Source organism: Siphateles boraxobius, unplaced genomic scaffold, assembly GCF_051911475.1.
Source record: "Siphateles boraxobius isolate OS27281-9 unplaced genomic scaffold, OSU_SipBor_1 22, whole genome shotgun sequence".
Taxonomy (NCBI): domain Eukaryota; kingdom Metazoa; phylum Chordata; class Actinopteri; order Cypriniformes; family Leuciscidae; genus Siphateles; species Siphateles boraxobius.
Window position 1 is genome coordinate 29,329,986 of NW_027508833.1, and position 23,725 is coordinate 29,353,710.

General features: G+C 38.3%; 1 protein-coding gene across 9 annotated transcripts in view; it reads left to right on the forward strand.

Moving 5' to 3' along the window:
* Positions 1-23,725, forward strand: part of ehbp1 (EH domain binding protein 1) — a 153,825-nt gene that overhangs the window by 52,177 nt on the left and 77,923 nt on the right. For 4 of the 9 annotated variants that reach the window (XM_077239517.1, XM_077239511.1, XM_077239512.1 and 1 more), the window contains exons 7-11: positions 615-754; positions 1,990-2,082; positions 2,770-2,895; positions 4,736-5,012; positions 7,133-7,364. In XM_077239517.1, coding sequence (XP_077095632.1) covers positions 615-754; positions 1,990-2,082; positions 2,770-2,895; positions 4,736-5,012; positions 7,133-7,364 — 868 coding nt within the window. The remainder of the gene's footprint in view (positions 1-614; positions 755-1,989; positions 2,083-2,769; positions 2,896-4,735; positions 5,013-7,132; positions 7,365-23,725) is intronic. The other 5 variants (XM_077239519.1, XM_077239514.1, XM_077239515.1 and 2 more) reach the window with 2 other exon arrangements.

Genomic DNA, 23,725 nt, shown 5'->3' on the forward strand with positions numbered 1-23,725 from the left:
ACACAAATAAACCCCATTACATAAGTTCAAATAAGCTCCATGCCTGCCAAAGAAAGACTGGCCCGCATTCTTAAAGAAATGTGAGATAGACAGAGAGGAGGAGAAAACGGGGACATTGGAAGGGAGAGAGGGAGTTAATCCTGGAGCGTTATCTCGCCATGCTTGTGAATGCCCTGGCTGGAATGCATGTCCGTATTGCACTGCCTCTTATGAGCAGGACCATGAAGGGCATTCCCCTTTACACAATCATCTCTCGCTCACTCTCTCTGTCAACCTGGCTTTCTTCTCTCCTTCCATCCATCTCCTTCAGTGTATCAAAATGCTTTTTACACAAAAGCACAGTGAATGTAAGGCCATATTCACTTTTTAGGGTTAGTTAGTCTGGAGAGCGTGTTATCAAAAAACGAAATGAACAATTCTCAATTTAACTGTATTTAAATCCATTTCAAATTTATTTTGCACCAAAATAAATGGTGAAAATGCAAAACAAGTCCTCCGATTCTGTCTGAGCCTGCTGACGAACAGTCCGAATGAGTAGCGTGTGAAGTGCCTCGTTTATGATGATTTCATCAGATTTATATTGTGCTTTTGTCTCTTTCTCTTTCTGTGTGTAGTGATGAAGATATGCAGAGTCTGGCCAGTCTGATGAGCATGAAGCAGGCCGATATTGGCAATCTGGATGATTTTGAGGAAGAGAATGAGGAAGATGAGGAGAACAGGGTGAACCAGGAGGAGAAGGCTGCCAAGATTACAGGTGAGAATGGCTTGATATCATATGAAGACTCTTTACCGGTGGATCCGATATTTCTGTACAAACACAACACCACCAAAGAGCTTTTCTGTTTCTAGATGGTTTTTCTTTCTGTTCTGTTCCTTTGTTTACTCTGTTCCAGTTTTAATTGTTTACACAGTAGTTCACTGTATTCTGTTTTATTGTGTTCTGTTTGTTGATCTGTTCTGTTTTATTGTCTTCCATTATTTTTTATTTAATTTAATTGATTTTATTCCATTATTTTTCTTTTCTTTATCTTATTGTATTCATATTTTATTTTGTTTAATTCTTGCATATTTATGTTTCCTTATTAGTTCTATTATATTTTCTATTCTGTTATATCAATCATAGTCTTATTTTTTCTGTTGTGTTCTCTTTGTTTTGCTTATTCTATTCTGTTGTTTTTGTTTCCTTTTAATCTATATTTATTTTCTAGAATTTCCCAGATGTGGTTACTTTGGGCTGTATGGTTCATATGTATAAAGTGTATATTTATTTCTAGATTGCAAATGAACAATTAGAATAGATGTGTGTGGATTTAAAGGTCCTCGTAAATTTCAGTGTGCAATTCTTCACTCTTCATTTCTTCAGTCTCAGTTAAACTGTTTCATTTGAGCTAGAGTTTTTCTTTTTCTTTTGTGGTTTAGTTTTTGTCTGTATGTGCACACGTGTGCATTTACCTGTGCATATGGAGACTTATTGCCCTTGTTTACATTTGCTCTGTTTTTGGTCAGTTTGTTTATTAGCTGCTTTTATACACATTGCGCTGCTTGTTAATAATGTGTATGATAAGGTCCATCCAACATATGTCCCTTGTGTATGTTTGTGTTTGCATGTGCATAACGTGTGTGTGATTTTGTGTGTATATGTCTATGTCTGTGTGAGACACTGATATTATCCAGCCCCCCATCAACCCCCCATATTGTGGAGTCTTAACATTAAGCCCATGTGCTTTTATCCCTTTATAAGTCCCTTTATAAGTGTATGTATGGAGCTCCTATGGAAATGCTTGAGTTGTTTATTCATTGTATGCGTTTAGGAATCTCTTTGTTGCCATAGCGATTCTGTCCGATCAGTTTTTAACAGTTTGTTAGAGCGAAGACACAGTTCAGTGTCCGTTCAGAGAGACACACACACAAGTCCGTACGTATTGCATAGCTCTGATTGCATTATACAGATTTGAGTGTGTATTTGAGTGTATGTTGTGCTGTTTTCAGAGATTGTGAGGCAGCTGAATGCTCTCAGCTCTATAGATGGAGATCCAGATGACTGCCTAAAGGAATCAAATAAGCCTGCCTCCTCTTCTGAAGGTCTTTCAGCTTTCACCTTCCTTCATTCTTTTATTTATACTCTATCTCTGCCTTTCTCCTTCTCTCCTCTTTTTTTCCCATCCCTTTTCCTGTACTATGTGTTTGAGCATCTGTTAAGTTCATTGGTATTTTTTCCCCCTCGTGCTATATTTTTCTCCTTATTTAGCGTTCTTCATTTGTGATCTTGTGCCCTCGTTCCACTTTCTGCAGTTTGTAGTGAACCCAGCTACCCACCTTTGTTTCCGTGACCATGGAGTTGATGATCCTGGAACAGGTCTTTAAAGTCATGTGGTTGAGCGCTCTGATGGCCTAATATGGGTCAGGGTGGCATGGTGGTGGAGCGAACAGAGACGTCACACCTTTCTTATCACCTTAGAGAGCACTTCACTCTCACACCCTGCACACACACTGTTTTTTCCGCCAGCTGGCTCATGTTGGAAGTAATAGTTCTGAATGAAACCCTACATTGGCTCTCTGGATCCCGTTGGTGCGGTTCACTTCAAAGTGCAGATGTCAACCATTTATTCATTGGTTATTTTTTTTGACAGTTTTGCTTTTTTTTTTAAAAGGTTTCACCTGATAATTCATCTGTTCTTCTTGTGGATTGATTTGGACTGATGAATGATGTTCTCTTTTCTCTTTTGCTTTCTGTTCTGTTATCATTGTGGACGGATGTTGACTGTTTAGAGCTGATCAGTAAGTTGAACTTCCTGGATCAGGAGGACCAAGACCAGAGCAACATGAGCTCTAACCCCTTCGATGAACCTAATGACCTGGTTGACCTTAACCCTTTTGGTGACCCGGATGAGGATGGTAAGGAGTGACCCTTGACCCTTTTTGTGACCCCTTTGCCCCTTTATCAAGAGGGCAGGTTGTACTCATTAACAATCTGAGATGCGTGTTGATGTATTAAGTAAAGAGGGAATGATTACTGCAGCTGTATTTTGGAAAATCGTTAAGATAATATTTAATTATACAAATGCATTTGATACTAGGGATGTGCAAAACTACATATTTTCAAATGCAACTAGTCAGTGGGTTGTCATTATGACCAAAGGGACTAGTAAGTCTTAAACCTGGCATGAAATGAAAATTCACCCTATTTTGTAAATGCATGTTATAGAACTTATTGTGAACAGTTAATCCATATATGCATTTCATTTTTTAAAGGGATCATATGATGCTTTTTAAAGGGGTCCTATTATGCCCTTTTACAAAGTCTTTATTTAGTTTTTGGGGTGTACAAGAATATTTTCATGCTCGATTGTAAAAAAAAAAGAAAGAAGTTTCACGTATTTTACATTATTTACAGCTCCTCTCTCCCCAGTCTGGTTGAACACGTAATTATCAATGAAGCCTTCCTTCCGAAATCCGAAGTGATTGGATAGGTGGCCTAGTGTGTTGTGATTGGCAGCTCTTAGCTCTTAGCTCTTAGCTCTTAGAAATGTCACGCCCCTTCATAACCTCAAGCTCTACTCGGATGTAAATATTAACAATGCCGTCAATTTCAAACCATTTCGAGCCAATTTCGATGTTATCCACCATTTAATCATATTTGTCGGAAAACTATGGGAATACAAACATTAATCGATCACAAAATCATGGATAATTTTTCTAAAGGGTGGTGAACCATCTTACAAAAGCAAGAGCTTACAAAAGCTAAAATAAACACTGCTTCATACTGTAATGTTAGTTAGCAACCTAGCAGAGGAAAAGCTTTGCCCTTCATTTACAGCTTAGCCATCATAGCGACTATAAAGCTTATAATTGGAACTGCTAATATAAAACACAACTACAAATAATAAGAAATACTTACAAGTCAATTGAGTCAATTAAAAAATAAAAACTTACCACTGTCAAACGTTATGCTCAAGTAGTTCTGTGTCTTTACAATTGCGTTAAATGCCTTGGAAGCTAAAGCTCGCTATTATTGTAAGGCCTGTTACATTTCTGGCACACGCTTGAAGTTTTTGGCCAGTCACAATGCACTGGGTCAGCTGGCCAATCAGAGTACTCTGGACTTTTTCGCAAGTGGGGGCTTTGTAGAAATTAGACTGGGAATAATGGTAATGCAATAATGTACAGTATATGAAAAATATGGCTTTTGGGCATTACAGCATGTTAATCTTTTCTATTACACCCAACTGACAAAAAATTAACTTTTAGAATAGCTTCATATAGCAGCAATCTTTTTTTTGTTTACATTTTCAACAATAGTATTGATTTCACTGCACTGAGAACTGAACTGAGCTGGTCAATGACATCACTGTCTTCTCCAGAACTGCTTTATAGATGAAATTAAATTAACTCATTTAATAATTGATCATCTTTACAATGGAACTGAATCAACAGTGAACTGATTTCAGCTGAACAGTGACACTATAGTATTTTCTTTTTGAGCTGCTGTACAGCTGAAATTAACTTTTTGCATCATTTGAATAATTTTCCTGTTATCACTGTAAAGCTGCTTTGAAACGATCTGTATTGTATTAAAGTGATTAGAGAATTTATTACTGTTTCAATCATAAAATTATTCACAATTATTTTTTTTCAATTATTGTGTCTCATGTTTATACATTTTATAGTACTGTCATCATGAGTTTAATTTAGATAATACAGGTGGGGATGTTGTGCATTGTTTGTGTATTTCTAGAAGCATCTCCTGAGTCCCATGTTCAGCCCACTATCAAAGATCAGGAGCCTGTGTGTGATCAGGACACCTCTTATCCCTCAAACCCATTTGATGAGACTGACACAGACCCGGATCCTTCTCAATATGGGAACCCGTTTGACGAAGCTGATCCTGAGCCTGAACCCCAGCCTAAAATATCTCCACCCAGAAGCAGCAAGAGGAAGAACATCCGGCCGGTGGATATGAGCAAATACCTGTACGCCAACACAGCCAGGACAGAGGAGGAGGAGTTAGATGAGTAAGTCTAGTAATTCTGGGATACGCTATGGGAGGGGCTCCTGGTTACAGCAGAACATTTTAAGTGATTGTTATTTTAATTGACAAAACATTTCGGTTCAGGAACACACACAGCTTGTCTTCTGTTTGCTCTCCTATTGTTCATTAGTAGTACGTGAGTGTGTGTGCATGTGCTTGTGTGTATGAGCAAAGGAGAAAAGCACTTGTCGGAAGAGAAGAAAGTGGTGAGCGAGTTCTTTCAGCAGGAACAAGGCTTCTGTTGTTCCCCACATTCTTTGGCCTTGTCTGTTCATCTCTGCATTTCTCATCGCTCACTCACTCGCTCACTCACTCACAGTACTCCAGCAGGGACACACGTCTCCAAACCTGACGTTATGTAAAGAAAATGAGAGAAGACACTGATAACTTTTTAGAACAGCATTTATCTGAAATGGAAATCTTTTGTAACATTATAATTCTTTAATTAATTTAATGCATCCTTGTTGGATAAAATAATTGTCTTTCGAAATAAAATCTGACTGAAACTTTTTAACTATATATTTATGCAGGGATCCAGACTAACATTTGAGAGCAGTAGCCCTGGTGCCAGTAAGTTTTACCTGATCTGGTAGCACTGGGGGGTTGGGGGGGATTTTTAATCATAAAGGTAATTTAATCACAAAATTACTATTATTTTGCATTAATAAGTGCAGTAACTAATAATATTATATGTTTACTTGTTAAAGCACTGAGCTTGAGATAAGATGCAGATAAAATGAACTTTTATTAACATTAGTAACATATAAAAACCCTATTTAAAAGTCGTCTAATTACACTTTCAAAAGGTTGTACAAACCCTTATTTAAATGAATAATGTAAAAAAAATGTAAATGTAAAAGAAGCTACACTACCATGGTTACAGTTAGCGATACAACATTAAATCCATAGTGAATGTGGACGGAAAAGCCTTCTATACAAGCCTACTACATCAGCACTGTTTGATCTGATATCTATGGTTTATAACAGAGAATTCTGCGCTGAATTTGAATTCTTCTCACTACATCTTGTAAAAATGTTAGTAATACTGTGCCGAATTCAAGCGCTTTCTCAGTGGATCTCCCACCACTGTGTAGTAACATGTCGCATGATTGAGACAGGTGCTCGACTGACTTAATTTCGTTTGCAGATAGAAGTTTTTCATATGCAACAGAAATGGCAGCACTTATCAGTTGGGGAACTTGTTGGACACAGTACGAACTCTAAAAAAATGTTTGTCGCACTTGTAAGAAAAAAGGTTTGTTTATAAACATATATAAATATATTATATATAAAAGTTTACGAAATTTTGTTGCAAACTGATCATTATTTTTCCAGTTTTGTTTGGTCACAGGATTGGCCTAAGGAAGTTGTACTTTTACACGAGACATATTTAAAAAAAAAAAATTCTGACTGGTCAAATCTCTCTAATACTTTCTCTTTCTAATTTGCTTTCTATCTTTCTCTTTCTGTCTCTCGTCCTCTCTTTCACCTCCAGTTGTTTTGACTGCACTTTCCACTTCTTTCTCTTTTTTTTTTTTTACTTGGTCTCATTTCTGTCAGCTCTTTCCTACCTCCTTTCTCACTCTCTCGCTCAGTCTTTGTCCATAAGCTTGGAAGCTTGGGATACTTTGTCTTTAACCTTGTCTTTCAGCTGAATACCTGCTCAGTCTTTTCTCCTCATTGTGTGTGTGTGTGTGTGTGTGTTCATGTATGTGTGTATGTCTGTGATGAGTGATGGGCCTTTACACAGCAGTGTGTATTGATGCCAGCGGACGTCTGTGTCCGCCTGTCAGTGAGCTCTCTGACGAGGCCACAGGTCAAAGTTCATAAGATGTGACCTCTGGAGCACCTGGTCTTTCTCGTAGTCAGCAGAGCGTTTTATTGGCTAATAATGCTTGCTGATGCCTCCTTTACCTGAAGACAACCACACACACTCAAGTAATAGACAGACAAGTGCTAAAGGTGCAGAAAATCTAAATATCTTAAACAAACAAATTTTGCTAAATTGACAATTACATGTTGAGTGAACAAAATCACATAAATCACCAATTTGCTTGTTTAAGCTTTATTTGCTAATACAACAAATTGTTCTCCCACTCTCAGATCAAACCCGTTCTATGAGCCCAGGTCCTCCACCGCAGACAGCATCACCTCAGATATGAGCACCAAACGCCGGGCCCCTCAGGCTCCTTGTGCTGGACCCAACCCTCCTGTGGCCCCTGGAGGCCCGGCGCCAACGACTTCAGCTCCTGAAGGAACGTCCACTCCACCTGCCCTGGCACCCTCAGCTGTCACAGCTGTGAAAGGGAGAGAGTTGGCCTCATCCTCACCTAAGGTAAATCTTCCTCACCACATTAGGACTTTATTTACAAAAGAGTCGGACATTGGCATGTTGTTGCGCTAACAATGTGATGCTCTAACAAGCATGAAAAAAACGAAATAGTCAATCCAATAGTTAATTTTTATTAGACTGAACTTTTTTTCTTTAGAATTTTGGTATTGAATGAAATGTATTTACATTTTTACTGAGCTCGTCACATTGCATTGTGATAAAATGCTGTATTAGGGCCCTATGTTAACGATCTAAGCGCATTGTCTAAAGCGTACGGCGCAAATACACTTAGGGCGTGTCCGAATCCATTTTGCTAGTTTAACGACTGGAAAAATGGTCGGCGCACCCGGCACATGGTCTAAAAAGGTTATCCCTACTCTTAATGAGTAAAGGCCCATTAACACCGGGACGAATTTCGCGCGACGTTTAACGCCTCGTGATTAAACAAAGGGCGCCAATGTGAGTGAGCGACGCGGAAAACGCCACGCGGAAAAGCGTCATTTTTTAAAAAACGCCTCGGGTTCTCGGGTTTTGCTCACGTGTCTGGAGCTTATGAAGTTACAGTAAACACAACTTGGGGGCGCTCAAACACAAAACGGTCTTGCCGAGCACACATACTTAACGGCGAAGAAGATATACGCCAAGTAGCTCTACACACTGCCGGGAAGAAGACGAGGAAGATGCAAGCCAAGATAAATGTAGAGCTGCTGGTCTCTTTGGTGTCGGAACATAAGCTTTGACATCCCACCTTCATGTTTTTGCCCATCGAAATGACTCCCAGCTGCTACTACAGGTAACGCGACTCACCGAACAACACTTACTACTGCTCTTGGTCAGTCACACAGCTCGTGTTTTTGGTTCAAAAAACCCTTGAGAGCACAATAAAATGGCACAGAATCCAGGGGTCTTGATATTTCTGTTACACATTAAGCGCCATCTAATGTCAGGGAATGAATTTTCATGTTCACTCGGCTCATCGTCAGCGAAAATCGCTTGGGTGTGAACACAAAAAACGCATTGAAAAACGCTGGCGAATAACGCGTGCCGATATTCGTCCCGGTGTGTACGGCCCTTAATGGATGTGTTTTGGGCATAACTTGCAATAAACCAATCAGAGTGTCATTTCCCATTCCCTTTAAAATCCATTTGCACTTGTGCCATGGCGGGTTGCTATTTACTTAGCAGAATTTGTGAGCGGAAACACTAAACGTCTCCAGAGAGGAAAAGGATCTGCTTGTGCACGAGGTAAAGGACAGAAGCAGACCATCTACGGGACAGGCCGGATTCCACCATATCTTTATGTACACAATATTAATCTTTTACATTGTAACCCACCTATAGGCTCATATTACTAATGTGCCCTTTAAATAACAAAAAAAAACTGCGCCATTGACTTTAGACCAGGTTTTGTTGGTCAATGGCGCAGTCTATTTCAGTTGCCTCAAAATAGCAACGCGCCAACAATGCACCTGAACACAACTCCTTTTCAGAGAAGGGCGCAAATACTTTTGCTATTTAAACAACGTGGCGCAGGACGTAAAAAATATAACTGCGTCATCCTGAAACTAGCAAAAAACGCCTGGCGCCGCGTGTATGATAGGGCCCTTAGATTTTGGCCAAAAGGGTAGTTTACAGACCAGTCTACCTTTCGGAAAAGGCTGTCAGGAATCTACCTATGATGCCTATGATGCTGTCCAAGTAGGCAGCTCACTAGGTTTTGGAACACAGCTATACAGACTACATTGATCATTCTTTGGTAGATAAATACAGTCCTAGCCTTCACTTTAAACTATATACTTTCCCTGTATTTTTGTAAACTTTATACTTTTTTTTACACTACATTTCAATTTTAAAGTTTTGGATGCTTACCAAGGCTGCATTTGATCAAATATAAATAAAAAACAATAACATTGTGAGATATTTTTACAATTTAAAATTGCTATTTTAATCTATTATAAAATGTAATTTATTTTCACCATCATTACTCCAGTCTTCAGAGTCACATGATCCTTCAGAAATCATTCTAATATGCTGATTCGGTGCTCATGAGTCATTTATTATTATTATCAGTATTGAAAACTGTAATGCTGCTTAATACTCATGATATGTTTTTTTCAGGATTCTTTCACGAATAGAAACTTCAAAAGAACAGCATTTATTAGAAATATTTTGTAACATTATAAATGTCTTTACTGTCACTATTCGGAAAGGACAAATTGATCAAAAGTATAAATTTCTTTAAAAAAAAATCAAAAAATCTGAAACTAGACATTTGAATGTTAGTCTAAGTTTGTTTTAAAATCTCAATTTTAGGGATGATGTCCCTGAAATATTTGCATACCGACTTGTGATTGTGACTTGTCCAGATCACATGGTTTTAATGGAAAGTAAATTTAATTGGGGCGTGTCATTGTGATATTTCCTTCAGGAAAAGGCGAGTCTAGTTTTTATTGTCATCTTTACAGGGTCTTTATTTCTGTCACTTTTTTCCAACAGTGCCGCATTTCTTGTTTTGCCCATTCTTTTAATTTTTTGACATCCAGGACCACTCACTCCATCCCTCTCATCTGCTTTCTGTCCTCTTCCTGCACGCTTGACTCCGAGCATTTGAATACAGGCATGTATTAGTTGCTCTGTAGGATCGTTATATATGCATTATGATTCTCTTCACTCAATGCTTTAGTGAGTCTAATTAACTGGCTCTGCGGTCCCTCTCTGGCTGAGGGTGTGGGGCGTAGGGTGCAGGGGGTGAAGGGAAGCCCACCGAGTGTGAATGAGAGCAAGGAAGGCGCCGGGCCGCTGCAGAGGGGCTTATACATGGCCAGATTAAATCCCCACAGGCCGAGTGTTTTTATTTACGCCTGCGAGTGTGTGCGTTATAATGTAGTCCATATTTAATTATAGCGAGGGGTTTATCACAGCACAGCACTTGTGTGTGTCCGCGCCTGAGAAGACCTGCCCAACTTAAACATTTAATTACCCAAATTCAGTGGCCTGTGAGGACACACACACACACACACACACACACATAGACATTAGGAAAATTAGAACAACTCCTCAGAAACAGGAAGTGGTGTCCAAACTTCAGCTCATGGATTCATGGGATTTATGCTCCGAGTTGCCTAGTGAGTACACCGTTGGGCTCACATCAGATCTGTTCAACTAAAACCAGTGATTGGTCCGTCAAAATGATTCTCGGTGTTGGTTTTTTGATCGGAGATTTCATATTTCCAGCAGAAACCTATTTATTCTGATCATGTGCTCCCTCGATCTCTATCCCACACCCACTTCGTACGGATTATGATTCCATTCTTTGACTGCATGCGGAGGTTGTTTCCTCTGAGTGTGGTGTATGAGATGACCTTAGCATGAAAAAAAGTCAAATGGGATTAGCTAGAGACACACACATTCAGAATAAAGATACAGGGAAGCCCAAAGGCCTTGTTTATGAGTCTTCTATGTGTGTTTGTGTTTGCTGGAGGAACCCCCTCGCACACGCACAGACCTGAGGTGAGGCGGAAGGTGCAGGTTGAAAAACGAATGAATAGGACACCTCGATAATCTCTGAAAAAACACAAAGTAATGGAAATGTTGAAATTGTTGGAAGTAGTTTGTGGATTAGAGCAGCCCCGAAGACATGCGTTCACAGAGGGAAATCTGGGGTGTGTGTATGGTAATGTCATCATGGTCTTGTAAACACAATCTGGTTTAGATTTGAATATTTTCTAAAGGGCTCTCATCGTCATTCTGCTTACACGGCCTGATATTTGAGCTTTACAAATATCAGAATGAATATCCATTTTACATACTGTACATTTAAAATGATTTGTAACTATTTAAAATAATTTAGTTTAAAATGATTAATTTTAAAATGATTGACGAATGCAACTTTAAGTTTGTATTTATTTGAATCTAGATTCATCTTGCTGACTTGCAGTCTTCTTCTGTCGGTAGTTGCCTCTTTACATGAAAAGCAACAGTAAGTTAAGCCATTTTCACATTTTAGGAAAGATCGAGATCAGGGGTCGGCTTTTTTTCGCATTCCAGGTGAAACCAGACAAAATGCATATAGTTGTTTAAGCCACAAATGTAAATTTTAGTACTCCTAAAATGGTCAAATCTAAACATACGAGGGCGTGTTATAATGGCTCCTGTTACCCAGATATGACAGCACTACTAGAGCGCTTATTACCGCAGAGAAGCTGCTTAAAAATGGCACTTCATGACAAAAATGTTGCCGACCCCTGATCTAGATAAACTTATTTGGCTCTCAAGAACTTTGATACATTAGCATTTCAGGATGCTGTTTTTGAAATATGTTGAAGAATTAATCTGGACGCATCAAGGAAGAGTGGAATAGGATGTCTTGGGCTGCGAAAAAAGAAAGGGATGTTCTGACTCACTAGTACATCTTTTTCTCCTCCTCTTTTTTTATCTCTCTCGTCGTTTCTCTTTTCCAGCAAAGCGATTTTACACCTCCCTGCCCACCCCTCTCTCCTTTCTGTCGTTTAACAGCAGTCTTCCACACAGGGACGCACTGATCTGAGGATTTTCATCAGTTCACGCTTCATAAATTATGGTCTGTATTGTAATATAAAGAAACGGCAAACGCAGTCACTGCAAAGCTCTTTAGATTTACATAAAGCCTTCCGGAGTGTGGCAATGCCGTCTTTAGGGACTAGTTCTCTCACAACCAAGACGAAAAACTCAAAGTTTTGAGAAAGATGTTAGTAACTTTGTGCGGTCATGTTCACTTTCACTTGAGTTTTACTTATCTGTCTTTTCCCCCAAAGAAATCGTGACTAAAGAATTTAGCGCAGTAACCTTCCATTTTCTCTGTTTTTATAAGTTTATGAAAAGGTTCTGAACTAGTAGAACTAATCACAAGACGAAATTAAATGATGGTCTTCATGACCTGAGAGCCCACAGTGGGAGGGCCAGGGCCAGGTTACACTCTTTCATTACACTTCTTTGTTTTCCACTCTCTATCGTCTGATTCAGACTGCAACATAGATAAATTGAAATTAAAGTGAATTAACATTATTTAATTGAGTTCGCAGATGGCGGGTGGCATTTTTTAATTAGTTTGTGTGAACACTGGTGGGTTTTGACTCCACATGGTCGTTTCAATGCTTCTGGTCTTTTTTTCTCTGTTGTAGCATCAGTCCTTTCAATGTTTTGAACAAGGATGAGAAGTTTAACAATAAGAAATTAAAGAGCATTTTTAAAATAAAGTTGTTCTTTTTAATTATAAATACTAGATTTTTATTTTTTATTATTTTGCATATAATAAACATAACATAGGCATATATATATGTATATATGTGCGTGTGTGTATATATAAATGTATGTGTATGTGTATGTGTGTGTGTGTATATATATATATATATATATATATATACCGTATATATATATTAACTTTTTTCTCCATGACTGTAAATTACACTTTTCAAAAAGGCAGCTTCGACTTACAAAACCCCCCTCCAAGCTTGCTTTTCATGCTCCCTATTTCACCCTGGTCCAGTTACCCCCCTCTGAACCCTTGGCCAAGTCCGAGGGAGCATGGTTAAGCCCAGCTCGAGGCCCGGTTCCGCTTCTGCACATGGACCGCCCGTCCCTTCAGAGACCTGAGGAGAGGCCACGAAACCACTACTGACAGAGGGGCAGTAAGACCCCAATAGTGCCCTCATAATCTGTGAAACTCTACCAGAATAATCTCCCTCAGCTGGCCCTCTACCGCTGAGTGATGCAGGACAGAACCTGAGAATCTGAGACTCTTTAAGACCTTAAGGCCTCAGAGAGAGAGAGAAAGTCTTAGAGCTTTTATCTGTGAAATCACTCCATTTGATGAAAATATAAATAAAGTGAGGGCTATTTAGGCAGAGAAGGAGAGAGAGAAAGCATCCTCTTCAAAGCATCTGTGAAAGATGTTTGTGCTCCAAGAATGTCACAAGCATCAGTGTACTGACTTTACCTCAGGGAAACTTTGTCCAGGTGTGTGTTTTGGCTCAGTGTCCCTATCCTGATCAGATTCTGGGCAAACGTAGAACTTGTTCCCCATCCAAAAGGTTTTGGATGGACATCATTTACCTATTAAACGGCTTCTGCATCCCCATCATCGGATCTGTAGCAGTTCACAGCATGGCAGTTAGCATTTCACTGCTTAGATGGTCCTCGAGCCATCGGGGCAGGTGTGTGTGAGTGTTTTGAGCATGTTACTGTAATACCACTATCATTATCCTTCTCTCCTGCGTGTGTGAGTATGTGCGTGAGCTCAGTTCATGAGTTAAGCACTTGAAGAGCTCTCCAATACCCACGTTGACTTGCTACACACAGGCTACAAAGCTCTCGGTAATCTTCCTGTTGTAAGTCCTTAGTTTTATCTGCCAGGGATTACACTTCTGGCTTCAGAGAAAGAGAGAGGGAGCACGAGAGGGAGAGAAATAGAAAAAAGGCTGCAAAGAAATGAAAACAAATCTTTAGTGTAATCTCTAGAAAGAATACCTGTTTGAGTGGGGAAGTTGGCCGGCTGCAGATTGACCCAATCGCCTTATTCAGCATGTTTGATGTGTACGAGGCAGGTGCGTGTGTGCGTTTGATGATTGTATGTGTTTGGTTTGTGTGTGTTCATTTGTGTACACAAGGATCGTATGTGTGTGTGAATGAGGCAGGTGTGTGTGTGCGTTTGATGATTGTATGTGTTTGGTTTGTGTGTTTATTTGTGTACACAAGGATTGTGTGTGTGTGTGTGTGTGTGTGTGTGTGTGTGTGTGTGTGTGTGTGTGTGTGTGTGTGTGTGTGTGTGTGTGTGTGTGTGTGTGTGTGTGTGTGTGTGTGTGTGTGTGTGTGTGTGTGTGTTTGTGCTCTGTGTGTGGTGTGTGTGTGTGCGTGGTGTGTGTGGCCGAGAGCAGTTTGAATGACACGGTGGAGATGGAGAGAGTAACTTTAGATTAATCTTCTCCTGGTTTCTCCTCTCCCGAAGGCGTGTGGCCTTAACCCCGTTTCAACTGGGAGAACCTTTTACCCACAGTCCTCAGCATACCTCTATGCACTGATCAATAACTGCTCCTGATTTTTAATGGCCCCCATTCAACCTCAAATACCCCTACCACCCCACACACACATATTATACCCCTTATTTAAATCAAGATGGATTGTGGACCTAAAGGTACGATATTTGACATTGAGTCATTATTATTTTTGTATTTTTATTTCTTTAGTTTAATTTATTTTTTAGTTATGTTAGTCTACAGGGGGACTTTAAAACTGAATTATGATGCTAAACTAACCTAGTCAATTATTTTATTATTTTAAAACTCATCTTTGATCACCAAAATTACATATTTAAAAGTTTTTTCCTGTGAAAATAGCTTGAATGTAACTCTACACCCTTGCTTCAATTAGTATGCTCGGAGCTATGAATATGCAAATTAGCCCCGCCTCCACCCTGCATCACATCAGCCTGGACTACCTGTTCCACTCTTCAACTTTACTTTACTTTACTTTACTTTACTTTACTTTACTTTACTTCACTCTTCATTCTTCAACCTTCTCCACTTCAACTTTACTGTAATAAACGCTACACAATGGCAAGTAGAAATTCTGGTTTAATTCCGCCACATATGTTTGAACCAGAAACTGATTCAGAAGAAGTGGAAGAGTGAAATATACAGGCTCATTTACAAGTCGATGTATCAGAATGGTAATGCGTTTTATGTATCGCTCTCTACAATGTCGGACACTTAACGATAATTAATGACTTTTTGCTTGACTGCATTATCAAACAGCTAATAATGTGTTGCTAATGTTACACAAACAATGTTCCCGTTCGCCATCTCAGTCTGCCTTCTAAAAATCAGCATCCTTAAAATGCTTCGAACAACTTCAGTGGAGAAAGGCATATAGTTCATCATAACATCGTAATATAAATCATATTCATAATTATCCTGCTATATTGCTACATCTACCTGTTTTTTCATACCAAAAGAAAAATATACCGTGATAACCTGGCTTCTCTTGAGACTTGCCTGCTTTAGAGAATAGTTCATGATATGCTAAAGGCATATCCCCTTGTTACAGGATTGGTTACGACGGCATTTGTGACGTAGAGTAAAACTGCGATTTTAAACCGCATTTTTGAGACCGTCTGTGGGTCACTGCAGTTTTAAGGAGAAAATACCCAGCAGTGGTGTCAACTTGTGAATTTGCACATAGTTTGTTTGAAAGCATATTAAAAACACCACATAAACATATAAACAACATTAAAAACTTGATTTTCTCCACAGAGTTTTTTTAATGACCTGATCTGATCTGTAGACTTAAACTGTTGCACGTAAAAGACCTTTGTTCTGATTGGCTGACAACGGCATACTGGCGAAGTGCACACTGTTGTTATGACCCGTGCAATAAGGACGGGCTTGACGTGAACTTTTGCATTTGGTAAAAAAGGAAAAAAGGTGGAAAAAGTAATTAAATTAAGGAGCAATGGCTTCATGGTGCCCCAAGGTCAAAATAATAGACTTATAAATAAAACATGTATAAATGACCTAATCAGGGAATAAATAAACAAAGTCAAAATAAATAGCAGGACCCCCCTACACTCCTAAAACATAAGAAATAACCTAATTAAATAATCACAAACAAACGGACATGATCAACAGAAGGTTTTGGCTCTTCACGCCACAAGGCCAACGCTAGAATGAGCTCCACATCTTCGATTAGCGCCGCCCTTTTAAAGCGGCTACAAACAGATACCGAGGATCTTAACACTGTGTAAATGTGGGTGGTCATGTACTACCATTCAGTTTCGGGTCAATAAGAATGAATACTTTTATTCAGCATGGATGCAGAAAGTTGATCAAAATTACCGGAAAGACTTTTACATGTTACAAAAGATTTATTTTTCAAATAAATGCTGTTTTTTTAATTATTCAATGAATCCCAAAAAATTTATCACAATTTCCACAAAAATATTAAGCTGCACAATGGTTTTCACCATTGATATTTCAACATTGACGTTTCTTGAGCACCAAATCAGAATATTAGAATGATTTCTAAAGGATAATGACACTGAAGACTTGAGTAATGATGCTGAAAATGTAGCTTTGCCGTCATAGGATTAAATTACATGTTTTAAATATATTAAAATAAAACAAGTTCTCTGTAATATTTCACAATATTACTGTTTTTACTGTATTTTTTATCAAATAAATGTAGCCTTGCTGAGCATTAAGAGACTTCTTTCAAAAATGTTACAATCTTACAGACCCCAAACTTCTGAGTGATAGTGTATGTTAATGCATTCATGGTTCTGATATCACTTCAGTGACTCATTCTGCATCAACCATTTTTTGCATACCTGAATGGACTTAGGAGGTATTTTTGAGTCACAAGTTGTGAACATCATGCCTTAACCAGGTGTGAAAATTTTCCAGCATCAAGTCATTTTGTATGTCCACACTGAAACCAAAATAAGCTTCACAGTTACAGCCAATAAAAACAAGTTTTGGTTCATATTATGCAGTATCTGGTTTTGGACCACTGAATGACAGAACGCAGCAGAATTAATAACCAAGCATTCTGTGTGTTTGCATGTGTCTCCAACCTTCCCCATGTCTCTGGTGCATGTCTAAAGCAGACTGTTTGTCCAGTGTTACTTTCTTATTGGACTCATGGGATTGTGTGACTCATTAATGCAGTGTTTTGCTAACTATTTTGATTTATTTTATGTTACCAGGTCCATCAAAAAGGTGAATTAACTCTTTATCAACTAGCATTTCTTTAGATTCTTTAGATCATAGAGATCATTTAGCGGTATCATTCATCTTAAAGGGATAGTTCACTCAAAATTGAAAATTGTCACCATTTACTCACTTCACTTACTTTACTCTGCAAAACACAAAAGAAGATATTTTGAAGAATGTTGTTAAAGGAATAGTTCACTTTATCCCATAATTTACTCACCCTCAAGCCATCCTAGGTGTATATAACTTGTTTATTTCAGCCAAACACAATTGGAGTTATATTCACGGTTCGAATTACGTGGGAGCCAGTGGGAGCTGAGCTCCCATAGAGTATGAGCTCCCATGAAAGCAGTAAAATCCTACACCTGTGGGGGCTCTAAAAATCATCAGCACCATCATTTTAAATTAAAAATAAAGCACTTTTTCATTCTATAATCGAGGCATATTTGTTAACCATTTCGCACGTACGTTCACAGCGGTGTGATTAGAACAGTCAGTGCATCACGTGATCAACTGCTAAATTCAAAAGTGCTTTCGCGCGTTGGCTGGCGCTGAGCCAGAGACAGATGCGCTCAATATATCACAACTATTCAGTGTTTTTAACCACATAATGTTTATTTTAGGTTTCAGACATTTAAATACACAAAAGTAGCTTCTAGCAAAAGAATACCACCAATATTTTAGCGAACTCCTTTCAGGGTTTTCCTGCATGGAATTACGAGGCAGCCGCCTCCGGCTCTCAACAAAATTCGGCCTGTGGCCATTAAGTTTGCCGATAGTGCTGCGCGGGTCGGGCGAGACAAATAATAAAAAAAATTAGCCTACATTCAAATTAATCGAGGATGGATGACAGATAAATCATTATAATGTGTTGATTTTAATAAAGACACGGAACTCTTATCATGGTAAAACGAAATGAGCGTCACTCTTTTACTTTCGTTTTCAACAACGTAATTCTCTTTAGAGAAAATCAATCAAGGAAAACATATCAGGGCATTTACTACAGTTGTAATTTTTCAATGTAAATTATTTAATTTGATTTGTAACAGCCTACTGTCTTATTATTCTGATTTAATGTATTGATCAAATTAAGGAATATTTTAAAAGAAAGATGGAGCATAGGCTACATAAAATTAGAGGGAAAAAACCCTATTTTAAAGGTAAAAAATTTATTCTGATAAGAGTCTTTGCCAACAGTGATGTAATGAAACATTGACAATTTAACTTTGAAGGGAGTAAAAAGCCTCTGTTTAGGATATTAAGGAAATGTAATTTTGGCCAAAGAATAGCTTTTAATTTAAATAAATGTTAATTTTAAATCAGCCAACTTCAGTGTGATATTTTACCATATTATCATGCTTAACATTGAGAATTTGAAAAATTGTAATGATGATCAGATGCAGATCTAAATCAAAGAATATCATATGTTTGGGCGGTTGGATTATTTTTAACACTGGATTCGGGTGACTCAAAGTGGACCAGAGTTAATGAATTTATCTTTAAAATGTAAAAAAAATTCTTCATGGGGGGGCATGCCCCCAGACCCCCCTAGAGGTAACGAACTCCCCCCAAATATTCTCTACTCCTGTATTAATAAACGTACGTTGAACTCAAAATAATGAAGTGCAGTATTTAGCTATTTATTTATCACATACACCCCGCCTGCTCGTGGGTTACTTTTTTTTCTTTTTTTAAAGAGACCCCCACAAAGATGAAATCATAATTCGAACCCTGGTTATATTAAATAATCTGGTACGGCTGTTGCCGGAAGCCAGTGATTATAGTTTATCAAGTTTTAAATATGGATATTTTTTTTATCAATTTGCTTCAGAAAGCATTGATTAACCCACTGGAGTCATATGGATTACTTTTGTGATGGATGGATGCGCATTTGGGAGAACTTCAAAAACTTGAACTCTATTCAATGCCATTACAAAGCTGGGAAGAGCCAGGATATTATTTAATATAACTCCGATTATGTTCGGCTGAAAGAAGAAGGTCATGTATATCTAGGATGGCTTAAAGGTCGGGGTGTGCGATATCACGATTTTTGATCATGAACGATTAAAATGACTCCATGTTCTGCTTTTGAAGAAATATCGTAGTATCGTGCTTCAGTGCATTCTATCAGTTCTGGCGCCTCCATCCCGATATACTGTACAACATGATGTACATTCCCATCACCTTAACGCAGAGGTAGGGTTAGGCTCATGTGAGATTGCAGTTATTCACAATCACAAAAGTCTTATTATTTGCATGCATTTTAAAGCTTTTCCGGACGTTTAAACATTTTAGTTGCACGCTGTTCTGACATGCGCTTTTCTGAGCGAGTATACACCCGAAGTGCGCGCACACTAAAAGCCTGTCAAAAGTGGGCGAGTACTAAACTTCAGTAGCTTTAATAAGAATCAGTGTATATATAATTTATGTAGTGTTCTATTTTTACATTTGTTTATTTAATTTCTTACTTGAATACTACTGTTAAATCCACCTACTGTGAAAAATAAAGTACTGTTTATTTCATTTGTTGTATTTGTAATATGCATCTTTATTTTATCTTTGTTATTAAAAATTAGAACAATGAAATAAAGATCTTCGCCCACCCATACTTTTGCCTAAATGGTTTGTCATTCTTTTTTCTTTTATATTTTTTTTACCTTATAAGAGTACATTTTTAAAATAGGGAAATAAGTTTGACTGTACTGCTCAGTCACTTGTAAAATAGTAAAACCAACGTGAAAAAACGTGAATCGTGATTTTTCCTGGAAAAAATTGTAATATGATAATTTTGTCATAATGCCCACCCCTACTTGAGTGTGAGTAAATTATGAAATAGTTTTCATTTTTGGGTGAACTATTTGGTTATCATTGAAATCCACTGTATGGACAAAACAACATATTCTTTTAAATATCTTCTTTTTTGTTCTATAGACAAAATAATATTGTACAGGTATGGAACAACATGAGGGTGCGTAAATGATATATACACATTTATACAGAAATATGTATATTATATACACAGAAAGAATATATACACAAAAATTGATAAACTTGGCCACATTACACACTAATTTTTCTTTCCTTTTGAAAAAACTAATAAAATATAAGGCATTAACCACTAACAATTATTTTAATTGATTGATTTTTTTTCTAGTTTATAGGTCCAAAATCTTTTCAAGTACCCCCAAGTGTACATGTACCCATGGTTGAGAATCACTGCATTGAATGTGAAGTAAACCTGGCGTTTGTCATGTAGAGAGCTCGTCGATCTGTTTCTGGTTACGTTTTTATGTCTTTCATTATCTTAAGTGTGCGTCTCGTCTCATCTCTCATGCGTGATGCCGTTTGATGGTGTGAAACATGCCACGGTAAAAGCCTTCCTGACTCCATCGATCCCGCTTCACACTCCGGCCGACGTATTGACGTGGGTGTGTTTTGATCAAGGCCTCGTTCAGATAGGGGTGACTTTGTAATTATATTCTTTTTAATTGCTTTCGCTTATCAGGGCTCTCATCTGCCAACGAGACCGTACCTCCGCGGACAACGATCTGACGGCGGAGCGGAGCAGAGCATACCTGATGTTTCCCTCTCTTCCTTTCCTCATCCCTCTCTCCCTCCTTCTTTGCGCAGTGTTACTGCTGCTCAGCTCCTAATGAGTTTCCGTGTGCATTGCGGATTCATTGATAAATGACAGCTTTATCAGAGCAGATCGCTGAACTTCGCCTCCTGTAATTTGTTTGTTGAGGAGTGTTGTCTAAAGCAGATTAGCGCTGTATAGATTTAGTTTTTGCTGCTCTACACATCCTCTCATCCCTGCTTTAACGAACAACGCTTCTTTAACACTAAAAAAATCTTTTTTATGTTTTTTGTTTTTCTCATGTTTAGATTCGCCTTAGTAAATCACGTTTTTTTTTTCATAGGGTTTGTTTAGTGTGGCGGTAATTTGAAGGTTGTTGTTAAGTTCTGTGCGTGTGCTTTGCCAGAAATGTTCGCATGTTGATGATGTTTAGCGTTACAGTGATTTGAGTCGTTGATGTGTTTCGTGATCGCCTGCCTCCCTCTATCAGAGAGCTAACCCCGTGCCAGTCGCCTTTTTTGCTTCTAAATACCTTTTTTGTGCAAGTGCGTGTGCGTGTGTGCAGGCCTCACTAGATAAAGCTCATTTACACAGTTCAGAGTTTTGGGCTATGCCTCTACGCCAGTGTTTTCACCGCCTCTAACGTTAGATTACACCACATTACACATGTATAGCACACGAACGCGTGCGGGAGATTTGCTTTCGCTCATATCCTCCCAAATTTTCTTATGTTTTAGCGAGGGCTGTTGTGTTAAAAATTTTAAAGCCGTGTAGCTTAGCATGGGAAACAGGCCCCGGAAATGTGATTTAGTCATGCTCGCATATTTTGTGTTTTTGTACAAGGCCCAAAAAACTCCCCCTCAGCCTCAAGCTTAGGCAAATGAACTTCGCTCATTTCTGTAAGAAAACTTGGTTAGTTTGTCATTGGAAATGATGAAATTCATATGAAACTGTTGCTGGTTGAGCAGAGGTGAAAACATCTTTCTTTGTCACTTAAAATCTAAGGAAGCACAAGATATGAATATACTTTTTAAAGTTAAAATCTTTTTCTTTTTTTTCGGAATTTGTACATTTCCGATCTGAAAGATCGTATTGTGCTGAATCCCGTCTTTCATTGATCTTCGTCAGATATGACGATCTCTTCTACTTCAAAACGTTTCACATTGGAGAGGCCGCAGCTTTGTGATTTGAATTTCCATGCGGGCTTCAGTGTTTGCAGTTTTGAAATGACACTGTATAATTATACAAGTAATTTGATATTACTTTAATGTCTATAATATGCGTTCCCGTAGCGTCATGTTACATGCGAGTTCTCATTTTTATAATTGAGCTTTTGATTTGGTTCAAAGCAGTTCAACGAATATTTCACAATTGAATATCCAAGGTAATTGGAAACGATAGTAAAGCCAGGTACGGAGAGTCGAAAGGCACATTAAGGGACAATTTAGTCATTAGATTCAAGGTGCAGTTGAATAATTGAGAAGCAATTACAGAAGCAAAACAATTAATGATAAACAATTCAACACCACTTGGCGAATCGCAACTAATTCTGTGAGACAACTCTCTAAGATCATAAAACTATTCTGGGTAAGTAAGAGAGTTTAGAGTGCTGACATTGTGAACGTGTCTACACGCACACGCACACACACACACACACACACGCTATAGATAGATGTTCCAGCAGGCATTTTAAGTGGATGCGTGATTGGAGCTTCTGCTGTTTTGGTGCCTGTTTTTAGTGTGTATATATATGTGTGTGTGATTGCATCAGTTTATTGAAGTCTTTTTTTCCTTTTATTTCTATAGCAGTTCACAGAATTACTTTCGGCCCTAGAGGTCTATAGCTTAAAATGTTTATTATGACAACAGGGAAATGTAATTTTAAGAGCATATTAATGGAATGTACAAAAATATGACGGTTTTGAGCAAAAGACTACCGTTCTGATCACATGACCTCTCCTAGTTCGTCTGCCAAACTCTTTTACTCCATCTTCTTTCTCACGTCTTCTCTTTCACCCTTCATCTTTCTTACTCTCATTCAACACAGATTAAGTTTTCCCCCTACTCTTCTCCTTTTACCTTCTCCTCCCTCCTCGCCCCGTCCTCCACCATGTGTCAGGTGTGTGTGTGTGTGCGTTCGCTGCCATCATGAATAATGAATATCTTTTCTGTCTCCATCTTATTTTGGCAGTTGTTGAAATGCTGTATGATATTTTTTTTGTGCCGTTTTGTTTTTTTCTCCTCTCTTTTTGTGTGCGCGTGTGTGTGTTGGATAGCGATGAATGCAGCTTCATTTTAATATGTTCTGTTTGTAGGAAGAAACGGCGCTGTAATCCTGTCCTCCAGCGCAGAAACACGCCGCTGCCAATCGTTTATTTTTCTCCTCCTATCCCCACACCCCCTCCCCCCGCGACCGCTGCTCAGGGCAAGACAGCACTGCGTTTGATAAGTACACGCGCTCTGTGACACCAGAAATCCCTGTCAGTGTTGTTTCAGTAGACACATGTAGTTTTGTAAGAACATGCACTCTGTGCTGTGAGCTTGTGAATGAACCCAGAACTTTTACACCGTTTCCACAGAACAGTTTTTTTTGTTCCAGTGCTTTATCATCTTACTGAAATCACTCTTATTTTGGGAATGCACTGGAATGACTGGAATTTGGTTTAGCCATTAATGTTTTTAAAGAACCCAAAATGGAACAATCGGTTTTTTTTTCCAATCTGTAACTCCTTGTATAATCCGAGAACAATTCAGATGTTTTGTAGTGGAAGAGTTCAGTGGTTTACAGAAGTGTTCAGTATCTCTGAACTATGTATTTTACAGTAAGACATTTCAGCAGTTTATATCTGAGCAGTTTACATAAAAAAATTCTATGGTTTTTTAGGGTTTACAATGGTACTTTACAGAAGTTGATCTTTAAAATGAACAGTTCACTTTATATTTAAACAATTAGTAGTTTATATTTGAACAGTATAGTTCACAATTGAACAGTTTAGCAGTTAACATTTAAACAATTGAGGAGTTTTTGAACAATTCAGCAGTTT